Source organism: Cuculus canorus, chromosome 1 (genome assembly GCF_017976375.1).
Source record: "Cuculus canorus isolate bCucCan1 chromosome 1, bCucCan1.pri, whole genome shotgun sequence".
In the NCBI taxonomy this organism is placed as follows: Eukaryota; Metazoa; Chordata; class Aves; order Cuculiformes; family Cuculidae; genus Cuculus; species Cuculus canorus.
The window spans coordinates 49,657,827-49,683,246 of record NC_071401.1 but is presented as its reverse complement, the minus strand read 5'-3'; the positions used below and the strand labels follow the sequence as shown (position 1 = coordinate 49,683,246).

General features: G+C 37.9%; 1 protein-coding gene across 1 annotated transcript in view; it reads left to right on the top strand.

Moving 5' to 3' along the window:
- The window catches only part of ITGBL1 (integrin subunit beta like 1), a 131,414-nt gene extending 106,259 nt beyond the window's left edge, over positions 1–25,155 (top strand). The window contains exons 8-11 of the mRNA XM_054082894.1: positions 6,440–6,556; positions 17,644–17,790; positions 22,028–22,141; positions 25,020–25,155. Of these exons, the coding sequence (XP_053938869.1) occupies positions 6,440–6,556; positions 17,644–17,790; positions 22,028–22,141; positions 25,020–25,111 (470 nt within the window). The 3' untranslated portion in view covers positions 25,112–25,155. The remainder of the gene's footprint in view (positions 1–6,439; positions 6,557–17,643; positions 17,791–22,027; positions 22,142–25,019) is intronic.
- Positions 25,156–25,420: the final 265 nt, after the last annotated feature.

Genomic DNA, 25,420 nt, shown 5'->3' with positions numbered 1-25,420 from the left:
TTTATCTAAAGAAGTATTTCACTATTAGGCTGTCACAAAGGACGAGCATTTACTTCAGATGCCATATGCCAACTGTGCAATTAGGCTTCCAGTCATACATGCTGTGTGTACTAAAGTGGGGGGCAAGTCTCAGCCATTTATGGTTGCTGTTGTATAACACTTGCTTTTACAGTCGAGGATATTGAGTATTGAGTTGCTTGTGTTGTTGTGAGAGTTCTGTTGTTAGGGATAGCATACTTATCTTGTATTTCTCCAAGATTTTTATCTAAGGGGTATTTGTTTTCTGCATTTTTTTTTCCTCCCTTAAGGAAAAATAAAATTGTCAGACATTTTTTAATACTCTTCCACAGATATTTAACCTAATTGTATTTTTTAGCTGTTGTTGGTGCGGTTTAAATAAAAATCTCAGAGCTTGCTGCCAGAGGTTAGTGTCAGTGTACAGAATTCTTGGAAAAAAGGTAGTTAAAAAATCTGAAGTTTGGAAATTACTTTAGATTTACTAAAGCAATTTTTGTTTTATTTTATGTCTGTATGATTCAGCTATCTCCTCTCTGGAGCTTGTATATCTTTAGTTGAGGTCTTGGGTCAGTCATGCTGCAAATAATCTCTTTTTTATGAGTAGACTTAAGGCATGTTTGTTTCCTGTGCATTGAGTTAGAAGAAGTAAGTTAGTTCACAGCCCAAATCTGAACAAGTGGAATCATAGAATCATAGAATCATAGAATAGTTAGGGTTGGAAGGGACCTTAAGGATCATCTAGTTCCAACCCTCCTGCCATGGGCACGGACATCCCGCTAGATCAGGCTGCCCAAGGCCCCATCCAGCCTGGACTTGAACACCTTCAGGGATGAGGCATCCACAACTTCCCTGGGTGACCTGTTCCAGTGTCTCACCACTCATGGTGAAGAAATTCTTCCTAATGTCTAGTCTAAATCTGCCTCTTTCCAATTTATAGCCATTCCCCTTAGTCCTATAACTACATGCCTTTTAAAAAGCCCCTCCCCAGCTTTCCTATAGCCCTTTCAGGTACTGGAAAGTTGCTAAAAGATCTCCACTGAGCCTTCTCTTCTCCAGGCTAAACAAGCCCAGCTCTCTCAGCCTGTCCTCGAAGGGAAGGTGCTCCAGCCCTCTGATCATCTTTGTGGTCCTCCTCTGGACCTGTTCCAACAGCTCCGTATCCTTCTTACATTGAGAATTCCAGAACTGGACATAGTACTCCAGATGGGCTCTCACAAGAGAGCAATAAAAGGGCAGAATCACTTCCCTCGACCTGCTGGCCATGGTATCGACCAGCTGGCCACAGTGTACAAGCAGTTGCTCTTGTAATAGTTGGAGCACATTTTTTTCTTATGTATTAGGAAATTAACACACAATCTTATTTTTCACAATGTACTGCAAAAGAAAAAAAAAAAACCTGCTTGTTGCTTGAACATTGTGTGGAACCCCATTTTCACCAGAAGATCTCCACAAAATAAGGCTCCCACCCCAAATCCTGAAAGCCTAGTGAAACAATCCTGTGCACACTAAGAAAAGAAAATAAATCCTTTGTGGTTCTTGTAGCTTCAGTAGAAATACAAAAATATCAGCCTTCCTATCTGATGTTTCAAATGCAAGGAATTTGCTGTGCAAGATGTCCTTTCCTGAGCTGTTGGCTTTCTAACTTTCCTGCAAAGACTCACAAGTTGCAGAGCACAATCAAGCCAGGATGCCACACTACTGATACATTTCATACATGCCTCACTGTGCTGCTCACCAAGAATGAACTCACGTTAGTATGCGTATTAAAGTTCACCGTGTTGTGATGAGCGGCCCAGGGCACCTTCTTCACTCTGCAGCTACAACCCAGCGCTCTGTACAGAGGACAAACCACATTTAAGGGCTCTAATGTTCTTTATTTCTCTGAGATAGTAAAATAGTACTACAGTGCAGAAAGGAGTGTTCAAGTCCAGCAGAAGAATTGATTTCTTCATGTAGGTGTTGAACTCCTTTCGCTGAAGAGGTAGCACCAGAGTTATGCCAGTAGCTGTTCTATCACAGAACTTCAGACATGTTGGAGCATTGGAGACGAACAGAACTGCACTGATATAAATTCACAAAGCTTTATTTTGGAAGAGGAAAATTTATTTTTCCCCAACATAAATACAGGTTGAACTTTCAGTGAATTTTCAGTGAATTCAGTCAGTGAATTTTCCTTCTCCTTATCTGAAGCTGCTGCATCCTATCTATTATGTCCTTAAGTCACATCTGCTTCCCTCCACCCACAATGTCCCCTGGAACTTTGGGATCTCCTGTACAAATCTTCCCATCACTGTTCTCTGGTTTGCCATTTCTGAACATTAATTTACATCATCTGTTTCCATCCAGCATGAAACGGGTTCTGCTGGTGGAAAGACACAGCAGCTTTACTGAACGCGATCAGGTTGCCTGAGATTGCATGATAACAAAGAAATGTCAGTACGTGATAGGTAGTGCTTTCAGATTTTAAGCCTGGTACAGCCATGGGGCAGCAAAGTACTTCCTAAAGGCACATTTGTTTCTATTTATCACCTGCCTGAAACACTGTCTTCCTGGTGTACCAATGAACCTGGTTTGCTTTTGCCATGAACTCAGTGAAATTTGGCACTGTATGCCTTGCATATTTAAACAAACAAAAAAAAAAGAAAGTTACTTTATTTATCTCTTTTAATTTAGAAGATAGAAATTTAGCACCATGCACAGAAAAATCCTTTATGTATTAGAGTTATAGACAGGAAAAGACAATGAAGTACATGTTATTATATTGTGTTTATTTTTTATATTGAAAGCTATTTCAATGTAAAATAACTTTTCTTCCTGATAATTTTTTCTGGCAATAACAAGGTAAAAATATTTTATCATGCAGATTATCTATTTCTAGGACAGTGTTTTAAGATGAGAATTACCTGTATAGAAGAGACTTTCGGTCAGTCTATACAGACACCTGGAAATTTGTTTGGATTCATGCAGCTAATAGTCACAGCAATTTACATGGGAGCGGGTTTAATATAAGTCTAAGTATTGTTTACTTCAGTTATACGTTCATAAATATTGGACAAGAGGAATGAAACATTGTTACAGTAAATGGTGAATAAAATGAAAAGCTAAACCTAGTTATCTAACAAATGTATATGTTTTAATGAGATATGGCACTTTAAATCCCTTTAAAAACAAAAAGCCCATCCTAAGCTGATCTTTTTTCAGTCTTCAAGTGGTAACAATTATTGGTAATACGTTAATGCTCCTATTAACATCAATGGGAGGAAAGAGTATGAGAAAATACTAAGATTGTAGACAAATTGTCTTGCGTAATTATTTTTTTAATCTTGCGTTGCAATAAGCAGTTTAAGTTCTTCAGTGCTAACAGCTAATACAACATCCATCATAAAGCTTCCTAGTTCAGAAGTAGACTATGAAATTTACTCTCCCTATTTAGCGAGGAGGAGAGGAAGACGCTTGCTATAAAATGTCTGGGGTGAACTTGTTTCTTTTTACTCATAAAGTGTAGCTCATGCACAGACTATTGAGACAGTGCAGAATATTATAGTCCTCCTGAGTTTAATTGTTTCTATGTGCCCTGGAATTTAAAGAGAATTTAGGATGTGTTTGGCAGGAGCTTTCCTTCTATAATCAGGTTGCTATGGTAAACCTATTATTCTAGACAAAGAAAGAGTATGTTTAGTAAAGTGCTGATCCTTTTTCAGTATAATGTGAGCTTCAAATTACCTTTGAATGATTGAATTTTTATGATAAGTATTTTATCACAATAGCTAAAAGAAGAAGGTCACAGAATATGGTGTGGCGTCTGTTACTTCACTAGCGGATACACCTGACAGAGTAGTAGTATAGCTTGAAGTAGTATAGCTTGAAGCAAGCTTACCCTGTGAATGTCTTGCCCTGATTTTCCCAGGAAGCAAACTGAAATTTGTTGTTACATAATGCTACTAATTTTTTGTTTATCTATATGGTGATAGATTGAGCCTTTAAAGTTTATATTTGCTACATCTTTATGTATTTAGCTGTTGAGAAGCAATAGGACTTTAATTCTCTGTTAAATTATCTGCACGGAGTGAGCCCACTTTACACATTCTAACCAAGATCTCAGTACTTTTGGAGGCAAAATGTACTTTTAAAGCCAGCACAATGTTGCAATTATTTAGTGCCACCTCTAAATTAACTTCTAAATTCTAGTGCTGATTTTGTCATATCTATAAAATAAAAAGAATGATGAACTGATAGTTTGAATATCAATTTCAGCAGGAGAGTGCTAAACTAGTATAACTTTATCTTTGAATATTTAGAAGTAAAGAAATTACTCAGAAAAATCCTTTTTCAGAGCACTTACTGACAGGTTTCTGTCCATTTTCAAGAAACTTTCAATTCTGCAGAGGTCCTTAGTCAGAGGATCTAAATCATACCCCAAGCTTAGGTGGGCGCCAGCCAAAATAAATTCTGAGGCGCAGACACCGGCAAGGAATTTGGGCATTTTGAATATATGTTTTGGTGTTTTATTCATTAGCTAAGATGAGAAGATTGAGAAAGTAGGGCCTAAATCACCTTTGTGCTTGGTTTTGAGAAGACAACCTAAGCTTGTCTTTTACATGACAAATATTTGCCCTATCTGTCTGTGGATGGGGCATTCATCAGTTCTTTTGCTGGTAAAAGTATTGCACATTAACTAAAATGAATAAATATTAACTACAGGAGGGACTGTGAGAAACGTATTCCTGTTCCAGTGCAAGTGCCCAGTCACTTGGGCCCCAGGTCATTCTGACTTATTAAATTAAGCATTATAGAAGGCAATGCCTAATTATAGACATGCAGGAGCCTTATTAAGGAATCTTCCTAGCTTGTCCTTCTGGAGAATTTTCCATTTCTACCAATTTCTGTCTTCAAAGCAACTTCCTTAAACTGATGCTGTTATCCTTCAGCCAGCCTCATTATAGCATCAGCTTGTCAGGATACCATTGTTAAAGAAGGTTCCTTTGTTTATTTTATAGAGTTTTCACAACAGATAAGTCCTGTTCATCAGGTATCCATCTGCTATTCATAATGGAGGTTTCTGAATCCTCAGCTTGCACTGATTGTGCTTGGGAAGATGAAGAGTATGGCAGCTATAAAATGAGCTAAGAATTATTCCCCCCTGCTCCAACTTAATTAGACCATTTTCTTAAAAAACAAACAAATGTAACAAATTTCTGTTAGAAGTTTAAAAAAAAAAATAATAAGAATGACCTGGCAGTGTGATGACCTGAAAGATTTTATTGTCCCAAAGCCTATAGTTAGAAAAACCCCATTAGGTTTCTCATTAACAGCCCTTTCTCATTCAGCAAAACGTTTTAGCAAATTGTGAAAAAATATTGCCCATGCTGATTTTTCGGTTACATAATGAAAGGCTGTACTTCGAGGACTTTTTGCTTGTACCTGTAGTTGTTCCTGCTGTAAATTTGGGTTCTGCAGTCAGTAGTAGCAGTGTCCATGTCCAGGTTGAGTCTCACTAATGCAGTGATTAACTTCGATCAAGAGGAACAGACTTTTCCACATTCTAATCTATGCGTGTGGTGGCCCTTTTTTACACACAATATCTTTCCCAAGCCCATCAAATATATTAATTTGTTTGTGTCATATTTAGACCACTCTTCCAGTAGAATTTCATTAAAAAAATTTAAAAATACAGAGGAAAACTCTTAGAGGTTAGGAAATAATAAACCCAATGTTACCCTGAACTGAGTTTCTCTCATATATGTGCAATGTAAGACTGTCCCTGATCTTATTTTTGTGTCACATCTGACCATTTAATACACACTGTCCTGAGGGCTTTGGAGTGAAACTCACCTTAAAACCCTGGGAATTCTCCTGGGAACATGGTAATGGAAGGGAAGATTCTGACAGAGGTTGTGCTTTTGACTTCTATTTGCCTATGTCTAGACAAGAAAAATTACAGGAATTTTTGCTTTCCAAATGCCTGAGAGAATATTTAAAGAGCTATATTTCTACATAAATAGAGAGTATCTTAGATAGCCCTGTGCATAGACTATTTAATTCTAATCTCATTTATTTCGGAGTTGCTGAGGTATGTGTTAAATATTTTAGATCAATCATGAGGTTAATTATGCAACTAAACACATGCCATAGCTCTGTTATGCAAAGTTGAGATATGAAAAACATACAATGCCAGTGGCTGCTTTTTGTTGCTGTTTCCACCAAGATATAACAGTTACAACAGTGATATACTTTGCCTCTGGTTGCCATGGAGGAGTTGTAGGTTTGGGGTTTTTTTTAAACAGTGTTTATGTGCTTACTTTAATAAGGAGTGACTTTTAGTTTTTCTTTGGGAGGGCAGGGTATAGAATATGTTTGAGTGTTTATTTCATTTATTTTGCTTTACTGAAATCATGACTCTAACAATTATTTATTCTTGCAGGTAGATGTGAATGTGGCCAATGCACTTGTTTCCCTCCAGGAGACAACAGAGTTCATGGCAAAAACTGTGAATGTGATGACCGACAGTGTGAAAATGTGGACGGTGATGTCTGTGGGGGTATGAGTTCACACAACAATTATCGTATTGTGTCATATATGATATATGATATATCATATTGTATTGTATCATATCTCATAGCATCTATTGAATATTAGAGAATATTTATTTCAAAACTTCAGAAACACTAACAGTGATGTAGATTAAATAGATTAAATAGCATAAATGTAAGTCCTGTGTTATGTCCCAAATTCCATCGATGTTCATACAGACACCTAAAAGGAAAACCTGAAAAACTAGGTAATTGTTTATTTTGTGTTTATTACGGTTGATGTTTTACTGAGAATGTTGTATTATAGCTAATAGTTATAATGACCAGCAATACTTCTGAATGTTTCATATTCACCAAGAGTCATATGTCTGCTTTTAAAAAAAGTAGTAAAAACATATTATGAAGGAATCTGAAATGCCTGAGATACGTTATCATAGTAATTGAATATGCATATTTTTTTTTCACGTAAAAATCTCACTTTTTGATACTTCAGTAATTTGTGTTGGTGTTTAGCACTGTTTCAAATTAGTTTTAAATATGTAAATGCACACATACCTTACAGTATTTTAAAAACAGATGCGTAGTATTTGTCCTAAATATTCTCTTCCTAGATTATATTGACTTTATTTATAAAACGACTCAGTTTCTTAATATTAACAAATTGGTTGGTATGAACAATAACACATTTTATCCCTTATTTCTATGGGAAATGCAATAAAAAAAACATATTGCTATGCAAGAAAAAAATATTGCTTTATAATGTTTTTATAATGCTTTATAATGCTTTGTGTATATAAAAAAATCTGACTATGTGGAATATTTCTTGAAGGTGTCTGCTATGCAGAATATAGACATATATATGGAAAAGTCCAGTTCAAATGACTAGACAGCCATGATAATATTTCAAAACATTCAGTGTAATTTGATAGTACGAATGTGTAGAAAAAGAATAATTTAAAATTTAATTTTGTATATAGGACATAAAAGCAGATAAAACCAACGAAAAGCTGGGCCATATTTGTTGTAAGTTAAGTAGCTGGGAACTAAAAGTAATCATCTTCCTTGGTTAAAAATATCTTTTCCATTTATGTAATTCATAGTTTACATTATTTGATGACAACACTTCGATGTTAATACTACCAGTCATATTGCACATTTTGGAAGTTGTAGACAAATATTCAATTCTTCCTTATTAGAAAGGATCCAGTGATAGTTCTAATATTTTTGCTGGCTAGAGCACCTCAAACTTAAATGAATAATCACCTCAATACCTCAACAGGTGTCCAGTTTTCTACTGTGCTGGAGACACTCTAGGTCACAGTGTTACCTGAATAAACTCTCCCTTTAGTCTAAATAGTTTTATCCAAAGAGAGTGACAGAAACTAATTAATTAATTAAAAAAAAAAATGTACTGTTTGAACTTGGTGAGATGAAACTGATCTCTGGAGTTTTAATCTTCACAGTTAGGAGTAATGTTGCTGTTAATACTATCCTCTAAAAATTGTTGGATTTCTCTAGTAGGTCTGCTGGGTTTCCATTGGTAAATAATTGGCAGACTATTTTTTCATATTTCTGATATTATATTTTATTTTATGTTCTGTCTATTATATTTCTAAATATAATTTGAGATGGTTTTAGATTATTCTAGATTTGGTTGTAATTTACTCCTTGAAACTTGTTCCCATATTATCATAACTGCATGATTCCACCCACTGTCATTCCTTTACAGCAAAAAGCTGATTTCCCCTTCCTTTCTGTTCTTATGCATCTAAATGTTTCTTTTTTTGCACTTCTCTGGTTCTTCCATGTGAAGCGTGCTGAGATTCAAATTAACAAACATAGATGTTTTACTAATCATGCAGTTCTCTTCCATACAACACTTTTCCTTCTTGGCTGCTGGAGCTCTGAAGCGTCTCCTTTCCTCATTTCCTATTTCTCTCCCTCTCTTTCCTTAATGTTTTTTTTTTTCTTTTTTTTTTCTTTTTTTCTTATTTTTGAACTGCTGGCATTTCATGAAACCTTATTTTCTTTGACCCTCATGTGTCCATTTGTACTTCTGATCCACCTGCCTCAAGAAGGCACCGCCTGCCCCAGTAACTTAGGGCAACACCTATTTAGGTGTAAGTGCTAAGTACAGGAATGCTTATCTCCAAAGAGTCACCATCAACTGCAGATTCCTCTTCCACTAATGTTTTCATTGAAATGTCTCTTCCCACAATTTCTGATCAATGCGGGAATTCCTGTCATTGTTATTGTTCTTAGATCCTCAGTAGCCTGATGTTACTCATAGCTTCAGCCCTGTCTTTAGTAATCATCAGAAGTTTTGCTTGGCCATTATTCTATTGTGGTAATATTTTGAATATTTCATTTGATATACAATATTTCGCATTTTCCCCTTTTTACGGATTTCTACCAATTTTAACCTTATTTTCTTTCCTCTTTTGCAATTTACCTCTTCACAGAACTTCTCTCAGTTTTGGGCTAATGGCACACACCTCTCTCTCTTCCTTTTTGATTTGTCCATGCTTCCATCTCAGCCTCAACCTCTTGACACCTCCTGCTGAACTGCTTATTCCTTCTTTCCTTCTTCTCTTTTCATTACTATTTTTCTACCACTGTTGCTACCTAGACAATCACTGTCAGAACATAAGCCTTTGCTAGTAACTCCGGCTTTAAAGAACGGTAAGCTGGACTCTGAATGTGCCGAGGGTCTGACAGTGAGCACTGAGTGCCTTCAAAGCACAAGGAAGGAAGACTAGTGTTTTCAGAATAAATGCATGCTGAAGAAATATGAATGACAGCCTAAATGATTAGAATTAGAATTGTAACTGGCCTCTTCTGACCAGCAGAGTTTGATTAATAGCTTGCTTTCCAGACCAGCTGTCCATACCATGGTAGAAAGACATGCAGCAAAAGATATAATAAATGAGGGTACAACTGAGTGAGACCCTATTACCATGTTTCAGCATGATTGCAGTGAATCCTTTGCTTAAAAATTCAGCTGTCCATTTTACCAGTACCAGGAATAGAGACTTTACATCTCCATAAAGATAAGTCATACGAGGACTTGGCACAGATTCCACAGCACTGTGTTAATAGAAATGGATTCATAGAATCATAGACTGATGTGGGGTCAGAAGGGACCTTTAAAGATCATCTAGTCCAATCCCACTGCCATAAACAGGGATATCTTTCAATATAGTAGGTTGCTCAAAGCCCAATCCAACCCTAACTTGAACACTTCCAGGAATGGGGCATTCACAGCTTCTCTGGGTAACCTGTTCCAGTGTCTCACCACTCTCAACATAAAACAATGTCTTCCTTAAGTCCAAGCTAAATGTACCCTCTTTCAGTTTAGAACCACCGTTTGTTGGTAAAAAAGTCTCATTCTGTCTTTCTTAAAAGCCCCCTTTACGATATTGAAAGGCTGCTATAAGTTATCCTCAGAGCCTTCTCTTCTGCAGGCTGAACAGCCATAACTTTCAACCTTTCTTCACAGGAGAAGTGTTACAGCCCTCTGATGATTTTTGTGGTTCTGGATCCATCCTAACAGGTCCATGTCTTATATGTCCACTGCAGCAAAAACTCTACATGTGACTTTATAGGAGGAGAAGTTAATTATTTCTTATAAAATCCCTGAGTAAATTAATTTTCCTCACTCAGAAGCTTTCTCTCATTGATTTCATTCACTTGTGTTCTCACATCCACTTACAAGCATCTAAGTGTCTGGATTTAAGTAGTTTTATCAGCATGACTTGTGTATGACACAGAAGATGGACAAGAGACAGTACCTACCAAGTTCTCAGTAGGTCTTCATGTTTCATCCTGACTGATAACAACAAACTGGTTTTTTAGACATATCTTTTACATTATTTAGGACCCAAGAGTAGGAAAATACTTTTGACTCACGATTTGCTTTCATCTTTTTAAGTTTCAAGCAAATCTGTGTCCCATTGTCTGTGCTTCATTCCTTAATGTTCTTGGGACAATGCTATTCTTGTTGGATTCACAAGGAAAGGAAAGACACAAATTATGTGCTTTGTCAGTGTTGACATCCTCTATTGTTGAGCACAAATTCTTCTGCGGGGAAGTCCTCATGAAAGTCACTGTACCATTGTTTTATGAGAGTGTAGGCCTTCTGATTTAGGCAAAATAATCCTTTCCTCAGTTTTACTGCTATAAACGTGTTGTTGGTTATCAATACAGGTCACGTTTTTAACCTCATGTTGGTGTCTTGTCTTACCTACAAGTTTCAATTCATACGTAATTCACACAAATCTCAATATTTCCAATATAAGTGTCTATGTTCTTAGAAAAGAACAGAAATGAAAAGCTGTGGTTTAGAAGGTATACACATACTCAAAGCCACATTTCCGATGTTTGAGAATTTTAAAACAGAGACTGAAGCTTCCACATCACATCCTTACAATTACTGAAAGATCACATATTTATCACCAGGATGTGGAATGGAAGCACTCCCTCTCAAAAGGCTGCTATAACTTGCCCCTAATTGCCATGGCCTTTGAATAGAAAATGTTCATTACTATCCAGCCAGGCTAAGTAATTTGATTCAGAGGAAGTACTGCCTTTCTTTTTTTTTTTTTTTTTGAATATAACTATGCATTATTATAAGCAACAGAAACTGTGAATTCTTTTTTATGACAGTTTTAGGCTCATACTACAAAAATTGTGAATGACATTTATTTTTGTCGTCTGTTTGTTGAAGCAGAAACATGATATTTTCAGATAACATGTTCTTATGAGGACCAGTAAGACCATTACCACAAAAATGAGAGAGTTATGATCAATGTTATGCTTCATTAAGCAAAGCTGAGTATTAATGTTATGGTGCAGTTGCTCTGAGACTATTTCCTCATTTCTCGCACTAATGTTACTTTACAGAAACAGAAGTATATAGAACATTTATGGAACTCTCTAATGTACTAAAAAGCAAATTAGGAGAGAAAATAATGCCAGCCTATGCCCCAGATGAAGACAACTTTTCAGACTGATTAGTCTGAAAATTCAGAAATATGAATTCAACTCCTGACTCTACCAATGCTTTTCAAACTACAGGGAACGTAAATTCAAAGTCCTCAGTTGCCTATAGTCAGGCAGCTTAAGTGGTTTCTGAAGCTCAAGGCTGCCCTCGCCAGACCCAAGCTTGGCCCCAAAAGGACACAGGGGTGCCTGTATAGCTGCCACCATCACGAGAATATCCTTGATATGAATCTAACCCATAACCTCTCTCTGGCTGCTGCTTTGTTAAAATAATAGGGTTTTTTGTACCTGACAGTTGTTTCGTTTTCTCTGTTGAAAAATCTTCAGAGTGGGTACCATGTTTTTTATAACTGGGGAATCTAAAATACATATAATGGTTACAGAATTCACTATATATTTTTATACTATTTAGTAGAGAATTGTTATTGTAGTATCTGTAATTGAAAAATGCAATTGATACTCCCGGGAAAAAAATGTTTAAACACATGCTTACTGGATACTGGTGCTAAAAGAAAGTGAAAATGATTGTATTATGTATTGCAGGAGTCACAGTCTACAGTGAAGCTAGTGGGATTTAGTTTTTTTTTTTATTTTTTTTTATTTAGGGTTTTAATCGACATTGAGTAGAGAATTGATGATCCTGTGTCTCTGTTCTTGCTCTTAACTACTTCTTTCTAGCTCTGAGGCACATCCAGGGGCAGCAACAGATAAATTTGAAAGGATCAGTAGGTATTGAATTAAATATGAGATTGACTAATGTAGCCAGTATAGGTATTAATGTGCATGGTATATTCTGTATTAAATTAATTTGGGTTTTATTTAGCTAATTATAATTTTCTAATTATTCTTTTAAATTCACTATAGATTTCTGTCCTGGCCACCCATGCACTTGTGCAGCTGTATGAAAAGCAGAGATTTTACATAGATGCACAGCGAACAAAGTTTGTTTAGCTTTTCAGATGGCATAAAATATGATTTAGGTTTGTAAAAGCATTTTAATTTAATCTTTCTGTTGAAATGAGCAGTAGGGGAATTGCATCAATGGTTAAGTTGATTAATAGATATTAATTCACAAATCCAAAAGGGGCTTGTATCTTGAACCTTGTTTATTAGTCTATACATAGCCATTTCAACATACCCATGAGTTCCCTGTGTTGGAGACCGTGTATTGTGTGCAGCTAATGCTGTCTTTGAGAAGACCATGATCTGAAGACTCTAAGACATGCGCAGCCTATGCCAACATAACTTGAAAGTTTGTTCCAATAGTTATTGTCCTTGTTTGAAATGCTTTTGTTTCTCAAATGAATTTGTCAGTATCAACGTTTCTCTCTGGGTCTTGCTTTGCCTTTCTCTGGTACTTTGAGAATCCCCATTCTGGTATCTTCAAAGAAATGCAGTTCAGATCCTGCTCAAACACTTCTTAGCCTGACTTTATTCTTTTTATCAGTAGGCTAAGCAGATACAGATCTTTGAAGTTCTTTCAACAAGCCATGAGTTGCAGAACTTTAATGTGCATTTCTTCAGTGCTCTAGATGTTCCTACTTCTTTCTGTTCCTACTTATTTCTCTTCTGTTATATTCATATGAGAATGGCATTAGCCCTTTTCACCTGTTTCACTTCAAGTATTTACTGAACTGCCTGTCTTTTGCATTGCTCAAACTGGAAACACAGTCCACCTTTAAAAGACTAGGATAGTAGTAGGTGACTTATTGTAAAAATATAATACACAATGAGTATTTTGCTTCACGTTTATATTAGGTTCCTCTAACTGCAGTCGTCACAACTGTTCCAGCCTTATGGAAATCTCCTCTCATTCAATAAAAATAAAAATAAAAATAAAAATAAAAATAAAAATAAAAATAAAAATAAAAATCAGTGATCCAGTAATGTTTTTACCAACTCTTTTACCATGTTTTGGCACATTAATGGAGCCTGCTCACTTAGAAATATTTCTCTCAGAAAGACGTCTAATTTTTTTTAATGTTAATAATACAATGGAAAGTTTTTTATCATAATCCTATAATAAAAAATAGAAAATCCTGTTTCTATTTAAATACAGAAAGAAATATTTGTTTAATTTACTGTATTTTTCTGAATCAGAGATCCTTCTTTATGAGACTTTCCATATTTCTCATACATTTTCATTTAGGTATAGATTACACCAATACAACCACCATCCCCTCCCACTGATGTCCATTTTATTCACAACAAATATTCTGATTTATATTGGTTATGATCTGTTTCATCTTTCTTTCTTTGGCTATACAGCCTTCTCATTCCTAACTCATAGACTCTTTCCATCATTAGACCTAGATGGACTTCTTTCTTACTGTGGGAAACTGTTGGACTGTCAGATAAATTCTTCATACAGAATTATTTTTTTTATATCTGAAGATTTGTTTCCTCCCTTTCTGGTTAATATTATATTAGAGAAAGTTGTTCTTCTGAGATGCCTAATTTTGTTTGGGGCTAGCCTCAGTCTGCTCTTTGTGAACATCATCTGGTTACAATCATTTAGTCTATAAATAAGAAGCAGCTTCTTCTCCAATGATTACTTCACCTTTTACATCATGCTTACATTCCAATCTAATAATGTCTTTTGTATTAGAAAACTGTCATGCAAGGGTTTTGGGAAGTCTGACAATGTTTGCATGAGTATTCCTAAATAGGAACACAGTTTTATTTCCAGTCATGCTAAGAAATAATTCATTCTGATGCCTGGATTACTTTGGCTTGATTTGTTTTATAATGGACATAAGCTAGTAACCTGTCATAGCTTCCTTTGTTGCTGCATTCATACTTACATTTAAATCTTGAGAATTTTTGATTTATTGATGATTTTAACCAAAGTGAAAGTTTCTTTAGCATCATCTTTTGCATTTACTTCTCCTCCATCATAGTTTTTCTTCTTGATAGGAGATTAATGTTTAAAACTCTCTGCTATATATTTAAATGTTCACAGATTTTTATGAATGAAGATCTATAGTCTCAAACCCATTGCGATATGCAATTTTTAGTCATTTTAATACTTCGTGTTAAATCTGAATTGATGATAGAAAGATGCTTTCTAGTAAATCTGCTTAATCTGAATAGTGATTTGTATTTTATCATGTTAGCCAATTCAGTTGGACTGGACTTCTTCAATTAGAGATTTCTCTTTTCCTCTTTGCTCTATGATTGCTGTATTCTTGAATTCTATTCTCCTCTATTGAGGGAATTATATTCAGAACCTTTTTGTTACTGCTGTTGGTCATAATTTTGAGAGTTTGGGATCCACTGAAATGAAACTGGGGCACTTATAATGTAATTTGCATACTACTTTCAACTGAAAGCAATTTCTTATAATGTTTTGGCCCTTCCTTTTGGTCAGCTTGTTTGGACATCTACGCAAAAAGGCCAGGAGCCTTTACAAGGATGATATCCACAACTGAATTATGTAAAGCAGTTTTTCACAGGCTAGCACACACAGAAGACAGCTAGGAGCTACCAAGCACTGGGCTAAGCACTTGCATAGTCATCATCCCAATGGATGAGGCATGAAAAGTACTGTAGCTGCCCAAATTCATGTCATCTAGAGGGAAATACTATTTCGGTAAAACAGATTCCATGACAAGAGCTGTCCCTCAGGAGTTTGTACTGGGACCAGTGCTGTTTAATGTCTTCATCAATGATACAGACAGAGAGATCAAGTGTACCTTCAGCAAGGCTGCAGATGTCGCCAAGGTGAGTGGCAGTTATCATACCAGAAGGATGGGATGTCATTCAGAAGGACCTGGATGAACTGGAGAAGTGGGCCTGTGTGAATCTCATGAGATTCAACAAGGCCAAGTGCAATGTCCTACACCAGGGTCAGGGCAATCCATGGTTTCAATACAGGATGAGAGATGACGTGACCGAGAGCAGCCCTGCAGAGAAGGACTTGAAGGTGCTGGTTGATGAGAGGCTCATCATGAGTGGGCCAGGCACGCTCGCAGCCCAGAAGGCCAACCATATCCTGGGCTGCATCAAAAGAAGTGTGGCCAGCAAGTCAAGAGAGGTGGTTCTGCCCCTCTAAGTCTGCTCTTTTGAGACCTCATCTGGAGTACTGTGTCCAGTTCTGTAATCCTCAACATAAGAAGGATGTGGAGATGTTGTAACAGGTCCAGAGGAGCGCTACAAAGATGGTCAGAGGGCTGGAGCACCTCTGCTATGAGGACAGACTAAGAGAGAAATGGAGTTGTTTAGTTTCAAGAATAGAGGGCTCCAGGGAAACCCTATAGTGAACTTCCTGTACTTGAAGAGGGCCTACAAGAAAGCTGGGGAGGGACTTTTTACAAGTGCATGGAGTGATGGGACAAGGGGGAATGGCTTTAATTTGGAGGGTTGAGCGGGGAAGGTGTGAGATTTAGACTAGACCTTAGGAAGAAATGCTTCACGGTGAGGGCAGTGAGACACTGGCACAGGTTGCCCAGGGAAGTTGTGATGTCCCCTCCGTGGAAGTGTACAAGGACAGGTTGGATGGGGTCTTGAGCAGCCTTGTCTAACGGGAAGTGTCCCTTCCCATGGCAGGGATGATATTTGAGGTCCCTTCCAACCCAAACCATTCTATGATTCTATGATTAGTTGACACAAAATAATCCTTTATGTTTTGAGGATTTATATGGCATAAGAAAAGATAGGAATGATCATCTCAGAAAAATGCATGTCAATATTTCATGTAGTGAACTGTGAACTCTTTGCTGTAAATTTATAGATTATTCATTACCTTTTTATTTGATATGTGTAAAGGCTTTACAGACATGGTCAGTCTCTGCATTCTGTAAATCAAAATGACTATGCAAGAAAAAAATATACAAAATTATTTCCTCAGTGAAATCATCATGTATTTCTTACCATTCACTGCTAAAATGAATACAAGTATTTCTGTCTCCACAAATAGTTTTCCAGCACTGACATCCAATTGTATATTATGCTCTTCAGTTTTTGAGATATTCTCAAATCTAATCTATATGTTGCTAATTAAAAATAAATAAGGCAAATTGTGCTTGGAAGGAATATATGGGAAAATCGGTATACTTGTTTGTTAACTCTTCTATTTTGGTTTTTGGTATAAATAGTTCTTGTTTCCCAGTTTAACACAGAAGCTAAGTAGCATCAAGCTTCTACTGTAGCTAGTTATCAATTTGCAATACTTGATATGTGTTAAATGTATATAAGTAAATGTATATAAGTATATATGTCACTTGCATATGTCACAGTCTTGAGTAGAAATATTTTTTCTGAACATTTAGATCACTTTGTAGCTTCCAGTATTTTCTAATTTAATTAGTAAATTTGGCCATAGCAGACCACAAAGTTTGTCTCTCCTTCAGGCTTCTGCCAGTACTGGCTCCTGGTTTACAATGTCAAGTTGCACTGTTGTCTCATGACAAGTCCACGGATCAGAAAACCAAAATTGCTGGTTTGCTTCTCTGCATCCTACAGCTCAGTGCTTTTCCAGATACTCCTACTGCTTCTTCCCTTCTTCCTAGTCCATGCTCCTAAATTATCTCTGTCCCCTCATTTCAACTTCTTTGTCCTACATAGCAGGTAGGATAGGACAAAAGTCACTGATACATGTAGTATTCTTCTTTTAAGCCCAGTAAACTGATTAGCTAAGGAACTATATTCTCTGCTGCAGAAATATTATTCAAGGCTGAAAAGTGAAATTTTGGCTCTCAGCGCTGTGCTGTGCTCTGCTTCTTGAGGTGACAGTGTGGGATATGCAGGTGAGACTTTAGCACTGAGCTGCATGGGAGGAAAGTGGTTGTGCCTGAGCTCAGTGCACTATGGATTAGAGAACATACAATGCTGAACTGATAGTGAGCTTTTTGGATGAGGGGAGCCATTCCTATATTTTTCTGCAAATCACAATGTTTCAAACAAGAATGAGAGAACTGAAGAAGGCCACCCTGCAGGGCACCTGGGCTGTCTATCAATCTGTTTGTCTGTTCCACAGCACGCAGTTCACATTGCAGAGGTCTGAATATGATCTCAGTTGTGACCATATTCACTGCTTTCTGCTTTGGTTTTTTGCTTTATGTTTTGGTCATAACCAACTTTGGTGTTTTTACAGGTCACGGTATCTGCTCATGTGGACGATGCATTTGCCAGGATGGGTGGTTTGGAAAGTTGTGTCAGCATTCAAGGGAGTGCAACATGACAGAAGAGGACAGCAGAAGTCTCTGCGAGTCAGCCGATGGAGTATTATGCTCGGGGAAAGGTAAAAACTGACAGTTGAGCTACCCCATGTCAACACCTCACCAGAGGAAAACAATCATGTTCTGGAAGATTGATGTGCATCACAGTGGGGTTTTGTTTAGTAACCCTTTCTTTCAAAGGCACCTATTATTAAAAGAACACTATATTTGTCTCTGTAATGTGCTTACATCCATTTTGTCAAACACCCACCATAGCCGTACATTTTTAGCAGCTTTCCTCTCCTGTGTAATTTGTTAATAGTATATAATTTCCTGTAGGTATTTATCTGATGATCTGCATTGAACATCTGTACATTATAAACTGACCATTAGTGCTCCACCCAGTTTGAGGGACAGAGGCACTACCTGCAGGAACACTGCAGTGGGCAAGGTGGCATGGCAATGTCTCAGGCAACAGTAGGTGGAGGAGTGTGTTTAACAGCAACATTTGGTATGCTCAATCATCCCCCTCCCCAACAAAACAGCAAAGGAAAAGCAGACATCTGTAGCCCTCATGACAGAATCCCACAAACCTTCTCTTTTACTATTTTTTTATTCAAGTGGTTGCATCATTTTCAGTCCAGCTATTAAATATTGCCACAGGGAGGAATAAAACTTAGAAAATCTGGATAATTATCTGAAATCGTTCTCTGAGGTTCTTGCCTTGCAGTCTTCCTGGCTAGGAAAGTGTATTACTGGAAAGAGGGCTTTTTAGCTTCTCCATAGTGCAAGCTGCCTATTTTTGTATATAATACATCTGAAAAAGAACAGAAAAAAATGGTGTTAGGTCTGCAAGAAATCACTCAGTTCTGAATGGACATAGTTTCCTCTTTTTGTATATCCCTTCCATAGACAGGGAAGAAACCTGCTAACCGGAAACAACAGTTAGGAGCCTTTTACATCAGGCAGATTCCCAGTTGTCCCTTTGATAACTTTTATTTCGATGCCAGGGAAACGTACATGGGCTTTACAATTTGGCTTTCTTCCATCTGTTTTGTCATTGATCAGAATTCTCCCCTACTGCACAATTTTATTTTGTGGGATTTTTTTTCCCCCAGCAGTCTCAATGCCATAGAAAATGAGGAATTTTCTCTGTTTCTTGTAGTTTCCAGATGTGGCTATCTGTAAATAAGTGTATGTGTAAGAAGACAATGAGTTATTCGAGAAGTTGAGTCTTACTGTAGAAGTTAACTTTTCTTCTCTTACTCTTGTCTCCCCATGGTGTTTTTTTTACATAAACTGTGAAGGATCTGGTATCTGATGTAGGCTGGAGCAGCCTGAGAGTTGTTCTGAGTTTTAACCAGCTGCAGGCAGGTAGTACTTTTAAACACGTCTGTGTGAATGGAGGCTCGATACACCCAGATTTTCTAATGTAGTAGTGCACTGTTGAACAGCATTTTCTTTCCCTGGGAATTACAAACCTGACTAAATCCATATTCAGAAACACTGGTGGGATTTTGGGGCTTTTTTTTTTTTTTTTGAGCTTCTTTCGCCTCCAAGCCCAGACGATCTTCCAGTGTGACAGGAGGCTGAGCTGAGGACGATCAATTTAATAAAGTTGTGTCAAATTAGATGCTATAGCAGCTTTTCTGTGGAAACAGCTGGTCACATGTAGGTGCTTGTCCCAGCAGAGAAATGCTTACAGAAAATAACTTCAGTGTGGCCAGTGAATACCCAAGGAGGCTATTGTCTCCTTGGATATTGTCTTAGCAGGATGGTGATTACAGGCAAAAAAGTCTAATTACTTGTAACTTTTGTTTCTACGCTTAGCCTGTTTTTGCCTTTTTTTTTTTTTTAGACAAATCTCTTATTGATGCTTAAATATGTATCTGGAAAGCATGTCTTACTGGGTACCCCACATTCATAGCTAGAGACCGGCGCTGTCCAGAGGCCAAAATGACAAACTGTTCTTTCTGTTTCATTGCATTATACAATAAGTAAAAATTATTGGTCAAATAAAAGGGAATGTTGAACCTGTGCAGTAATGTTAATTATGCCATCTTTGCTGTAAACCTAGCCAAATTATGCAAGCTCTATGGTGGATTGAGGGATTTTGAGTTTCTGTGTGTAGGATTTAATAGGCTCTAAGGAGTCTTAGTTTTCAGCAGATAACTTCTGAACACTTTCAGAAAATTACACTCTGTTAAAATAAGCAAAGTTGGACATCCACATTCCTAGGCTGTTTTCAAAATCTTGGCTTACTGTCTATGCCACCTGTAGTAAAAGCTCTTCCCAAGGAAAACAGCAACACCCACCATGCTGCTGCCTCTCTGGCAGTAAATGTAGAGCTGCAGATGGCTACTGTAATGGTGCAGGACGTGGGCTAGGTAATGAGCCAAATCCCATCCAAGAGGACCTGGCGAGAATCCCAGGGAACACCCTGCAACTCATGAGACTCATTTTAATTAAACTGAGGAGCCTTTCAGGGCAACATGCTCTGTTCAGGGGAAAGACTTGATACATTCATTCTCCCTAACAGATTTAGCATTATGGAACCTGATCTGCCTTGGTTGACTTGGTGTTAAATTTGCTATGTCTTCTGCAAAAGAGTTTTAAATATCATGAGCATCCGTCAGTAGCAGTATCAATGCTTGCTTGTGCAGAATCACTTCAGGTTTCTTATAATGTCATGCTCTTACTAACTGCTTTGATTTCACTAAATTTCTCACACTATTCATTGTTATTTTCAGCTGTCAGTACTTTGTAGTTTGTATAAACAGAGACATTCAGTTTAAATTATCCATAAGTATGTCTTAGTGCAGCCCTTAGAATCATAGAATCCCTAGGTTGGAAAAGACCTTTGAGATCATCAGGTCCAACCGTAACTGTGCACTACTAAATCATATCCCTAAGCACTTCATCTACCCGTCTTTTAAATACCTCCAAGGGCGGTGACTTAATCAGCTCCCTGGGCATCCTGTTCCAGTGTTTGATAACCCTTTCAGTGAAGAAGTTTTTCCCACTGTCCAATCTGAACCTCCTCTGGCACATCTTGAGGCCGCATATAGAGCAACCAGGCTGTCTATACAGCAACCATGCAATATGTATGCTATCCTCCACTGTCTCTTTATACAATGGCATTTTTTATCCTTGTAGGGAACGTCAGTATTTTCTGTGCCCATGGCTTAGTAAGCAACACTCAGAACTCGCAGAGAAAGTAGGTGCTTAACCAAATACTCCCATCCCAAAATGTTACCATCACTTGTATATGTTTATATATTCCATATGTTACAAGTTAAAGCAGTATTTCTCTAAAATTAAGCAATGACTTAATTTTTGTCAACTTACAATAAACACAAAATTAATTATACTTAAAAAAACAATAGGAAGTACCATCTCTTTGTGGCATTTCCAGTGGCAGAAAAGCCTCTCTCAAAATCTCCAGAGGCTGCAGGCTTCCTGACACGATTGCCTTGGGGGCATCAGTTCCTTTCCAGGATTCATAGCCATGAACCTCCTGAAGGCAGGAATGTCTCTGAGTCTTCCCTTAAAGGGAGGTTTTTCTGGTGCTTATTGGGTTACAGCATCACCTGAATGTCACCATAAAGTCCCTCCTTTTCCTGGATGGGTGTGACTTCACATGCCTGAGGAGGAGTAGAGCAACTTATCCCAACAAAGGACTTTGGGATGCTCTGCAGGAATGAGCAAACTGCTGTTATGTATATGAACTCTCTCTGACCTAGAGCAAATATTTACTAATTCCATGTAAGGAAGAGCAGCTTCATTTGTGGTGGTAAGGATTTTGAGAGTCTAAGTGTTAGTCTTCAGTATCTCTGGTCTTTTGTGGACTCACCTTTAAAGGCTTTAGACAAAGAGAGTAATTTTTTTCCTGGGTACAATTTTATTGTCTTCAGTAACAGTAGATCAGGGACGATTTGAGCTTTTCTAGTCAAAGGAAAAAGAACAAAAAACCAGTTGTCAGGAAGAGTAGCCCTGATTATAGGTCTCTGAAACCGATGGAAAGCTTCAAAATGTGAGTCCTGATTAAGTGAAATAGCAGAATCAAAGCATTAGTAGTAACGTTCCACCATACTCTAGCTCACTGCAAAAGAATCCTTTTATTCAAAAAGCTTTTAGCTTGATTATTTTCTTTTATACTATAGCTTTTTCTTTCATACAATAGCTTCCTAGGCAGCAATTTTGTGCATATGTGCACATATGTATGTGTGCACGTGTGTGTCTGGGATGTTATTTTCTGGGGTGTTATTGACTGAAAATGTCAGTGCTCTTTGACTGCAAGTAAAATTTTTGTGATTTCAGGTTCCTGCCACTGTGGAAAGTGCATCTGTTCACCACAAGAATGGTACATTTCAGGCGAGTTCTGTGAATGCGATGACAGAGACTGTGACAAACATGACGGTCTCATTTGCACAGGTGCGGTACAGACTAACACTTAATTGCTTTAAGTAACAAACTGTGTTCATGGGAATTACATTAGACAAAGCTCAGCTTCTTTTTTTCCACTGATAGAGGAAGTTCTTTTGCTGGTTATTCAAAATTTCTGTAATTGTTTCTTCAAGCAGCATGATAATCAACTTAAGGTTTAAAATCAGCAGTTGAAAGCCTGTGTATGAATTTAACTATATATGCCAGATATGAAATCCATCAACAATTTCGACTGTGATAAACCATGAGTTACTGCTTTGTGACAAAGTATGTGCAGTGTTGACATTGTGATCATGAGATTTCTTTAACTTTTGCTCTCTTAATGGACTTCCTATGTATATAATGCAATTAAGTCACAGGAAAAAAAAATCACTTATCTGATGATCTTTGGTACGTGGGAGGCATAGTTTTGTTGGTTAACAGAGCTTCATGGCAATGAGACATTTCTTGACGGAAGGCTGAAATACCTGACAGTTTTCCTGTGACGTGATGGCTAGTGATCAAAGTGACTTAATGTTGTCTGAGAGTTCAGGTGGCAGATGCAGACAGAAATGGGCAGGCTGCCATTAAAACCTTATGATAAATCTAGTGACAAGAAGCAACATGGGAATCGCTAAATTAACTCACTGGCAGCTTCCTGTTACAAATCTTAATTTTAGAAAAATCTTTTCTGAGCAATTATTAGATGTGGAGAAAATGTGCAAGCCAATTACTTTGAGAGTAGGAGGGCTGACAGTAATAAATTGCATCTTCCAGCTAGCCCTAATAGCAAGGGTCCTTTTCTAGGGGTAAATAACCAGTAATGAGGCAATAGGAGCCTTAACTTCAGCTGTAGTGGCTGTTCACAGATCTACATAAAGTCAGCAGGAAAAGGAGCTCATGTTGGAAACACAGGCTGTAGAGGTCTCAAGATAAGCATCAAGAACTCATGAAACCACCATCTTCAGAAAAATGAAAAAGAAGACCCGGGCAATTACAGGCCAGTGAGTTTCACCTGAGTATCCAACAAGATCATGGAGCAGATGCTCCTGGAAACCATGCGAAGGCACGTGGAAAATAAGGAGGTGATTTGAGACAGCCAACATGTCTTCACTAAGCAAATTGTGCATGACAAATTTGGTGGCCTTCTACAATGAGGTTACAGTACTGGTGGATAAGGGAAGAGTAACTGACGTCATCTACCTGGACTTGTGCAAAGCATTTGATGCTGTCCGGGACAACACTGTTGCCTCTAAATTGGAGAGACATGGATGTGATGGATGGACCACTCAGTGGATAAGGAATTGGCTGAACGGTCACACTCAAAAGAGTTGCAGTCAACAGTTCAATGTCCAAGTGGAGACCAGTGACAACTGGCATTCCTCAGGGGTCAATATTGGTACTGGTGTTGTTTAACATCTTTGTTGGTGACATGGGCATTGGGATTGAATGCACCCCTAGTAAGTTTGCTGATTACCCCAGGCTGTATGGTGTGCTCAACATGCTGGAGGGAAGGGGTGCCACCGAGGTGGACTTTGGCAGACTTGAGAGGTGGGCCTCTGTGAACCTCATGAAGGTTCAGCCAGGCCAAGTGTAAGGTCCTGTACATGGGTTGAGGCAATCCCAAGCACAAATACAGGCTGGAAGGAGAATGGATTGAAAGCAGCCTTGAGGAGAAGGGCATGGGAGTGTTGGTTGACAAGAGGCTCATCGTGATCCAGCAACATGCACTTGCAGCCCAGAAAGCCAATTGTATCTTGGGCTGCATCAAAAGTATTGTGACCAGCAGATCAAGATTCTCCCCCTCTACTCCACTCTTGTGAGACAGCAGCCAGAGTACTGAATCCAGTTCTGGGGCCACCAACATAAGAAGTCCATGGACCTGTTGGGATGAGTCCAGAAGAGGGCCATGAAGATGATCCAGAGGGCTGGAGCACTTCCAGCATGAGAACAGGCTGAGAGGTTGTTCAGCCTGGGGAAGAGAAGGCTCCAGTGACAGCTTATAGCTTTCTTCCAGTACTGAATGGGGGTTTACAAGATGGAGAGGCACTTTTTACAGCGGTGTGTAGAGATAGCATGAGAGGTAATGGCTTTAAACTGAAAGAAGGTAGATTTAGGTTAGATATTAGGAAGAAATTCTTCACCTTTAGGGTGCTGAGGCATTGTAATAGGTTGCCCAGAGAAGCTGTGGATGCTCCATCCCTGGAAGTGTTCCAGGCTAGGCTGGATAGGGCTTTGAGCAATCTGATCTAGTGGAAGCTCTCCCTACCCATGGCAGGGGGGTCAAAATTGGGTGATCTTTAAGGTCCCTTCTAACCCAAACCATTCTATGATTTTGCGAAAAATATTGAGAGAAAATGAAAATATGGGTCTCAGCACTTAACATTTCCCTGCTGCAAAATATGGCAAACATATTCTCTATCTAATAAAGATTGAGATGCTATTTGTTTGTATAGTACTTCAGAGAATTTAGGTTTAAAACTTTTCATGTTCAAAGTCATGGTTTTATTCCTATTCTCTTTCTAACTTTTCATGGTTTTTTTTTCTTTCTGCAAAATAGTTAAAAGTGACCTTGTTTTTCATTCTACCTGGAGGTACAGTGTGAACACTAAGCCTCAACAGCTGGGTACAAATAGTGGTGGCATAATTACGATATTTGCAAGTCTGCTGATAGAGAACGCTATTAATGCTTTGTAAGTGTAGGCTTGGGGTGGCTTCTCACTGCAATGGTACAGTAATTGCTTCCTTCTAGAGTGAAAAAAAGAGGAGGGGGAACAATAAAAGAACAATGCAACTGCTTTAGCATGGCTTTTTTACTTCCTATAAAAAACATTTTAATGTAGTATATTTCAGTTAGGATAATTGCCCTTTATTCATTCTGTTCTAGGCAATGGTGTTTGTAGCTGTGGAAACTGTGAGTGCTGGGAAGGATGGAATGGAAATGCTTGTGAAATCTGGCTGGGGAGAGAATACCCTTAACAAAGGACATCAAAGACTGAAGGGTTTTGTTGTTTGTTTTGTTTTTTTTTTTTTTTATTTAGGCTGCTAGAACTTTTAATTTCAGAAGTGCTCAGTGTGTTGGTGTGGCTGTGCATGCATGCACATATACATGGATGTAAATACTTTAGAACACGCATTTGAGAGCCTGCTCCTTAAAGAAATGCATGACAAAATTAAAAGAAAAATAAAAATTCACTTGAGAGCAGGATGGTCCAAGCTCTAGAAGGTGCAGTCATAAAATACTGGCCTTGTGGAAGTTCTCCAGACTCGTTTTTTTGTAAATTTCGC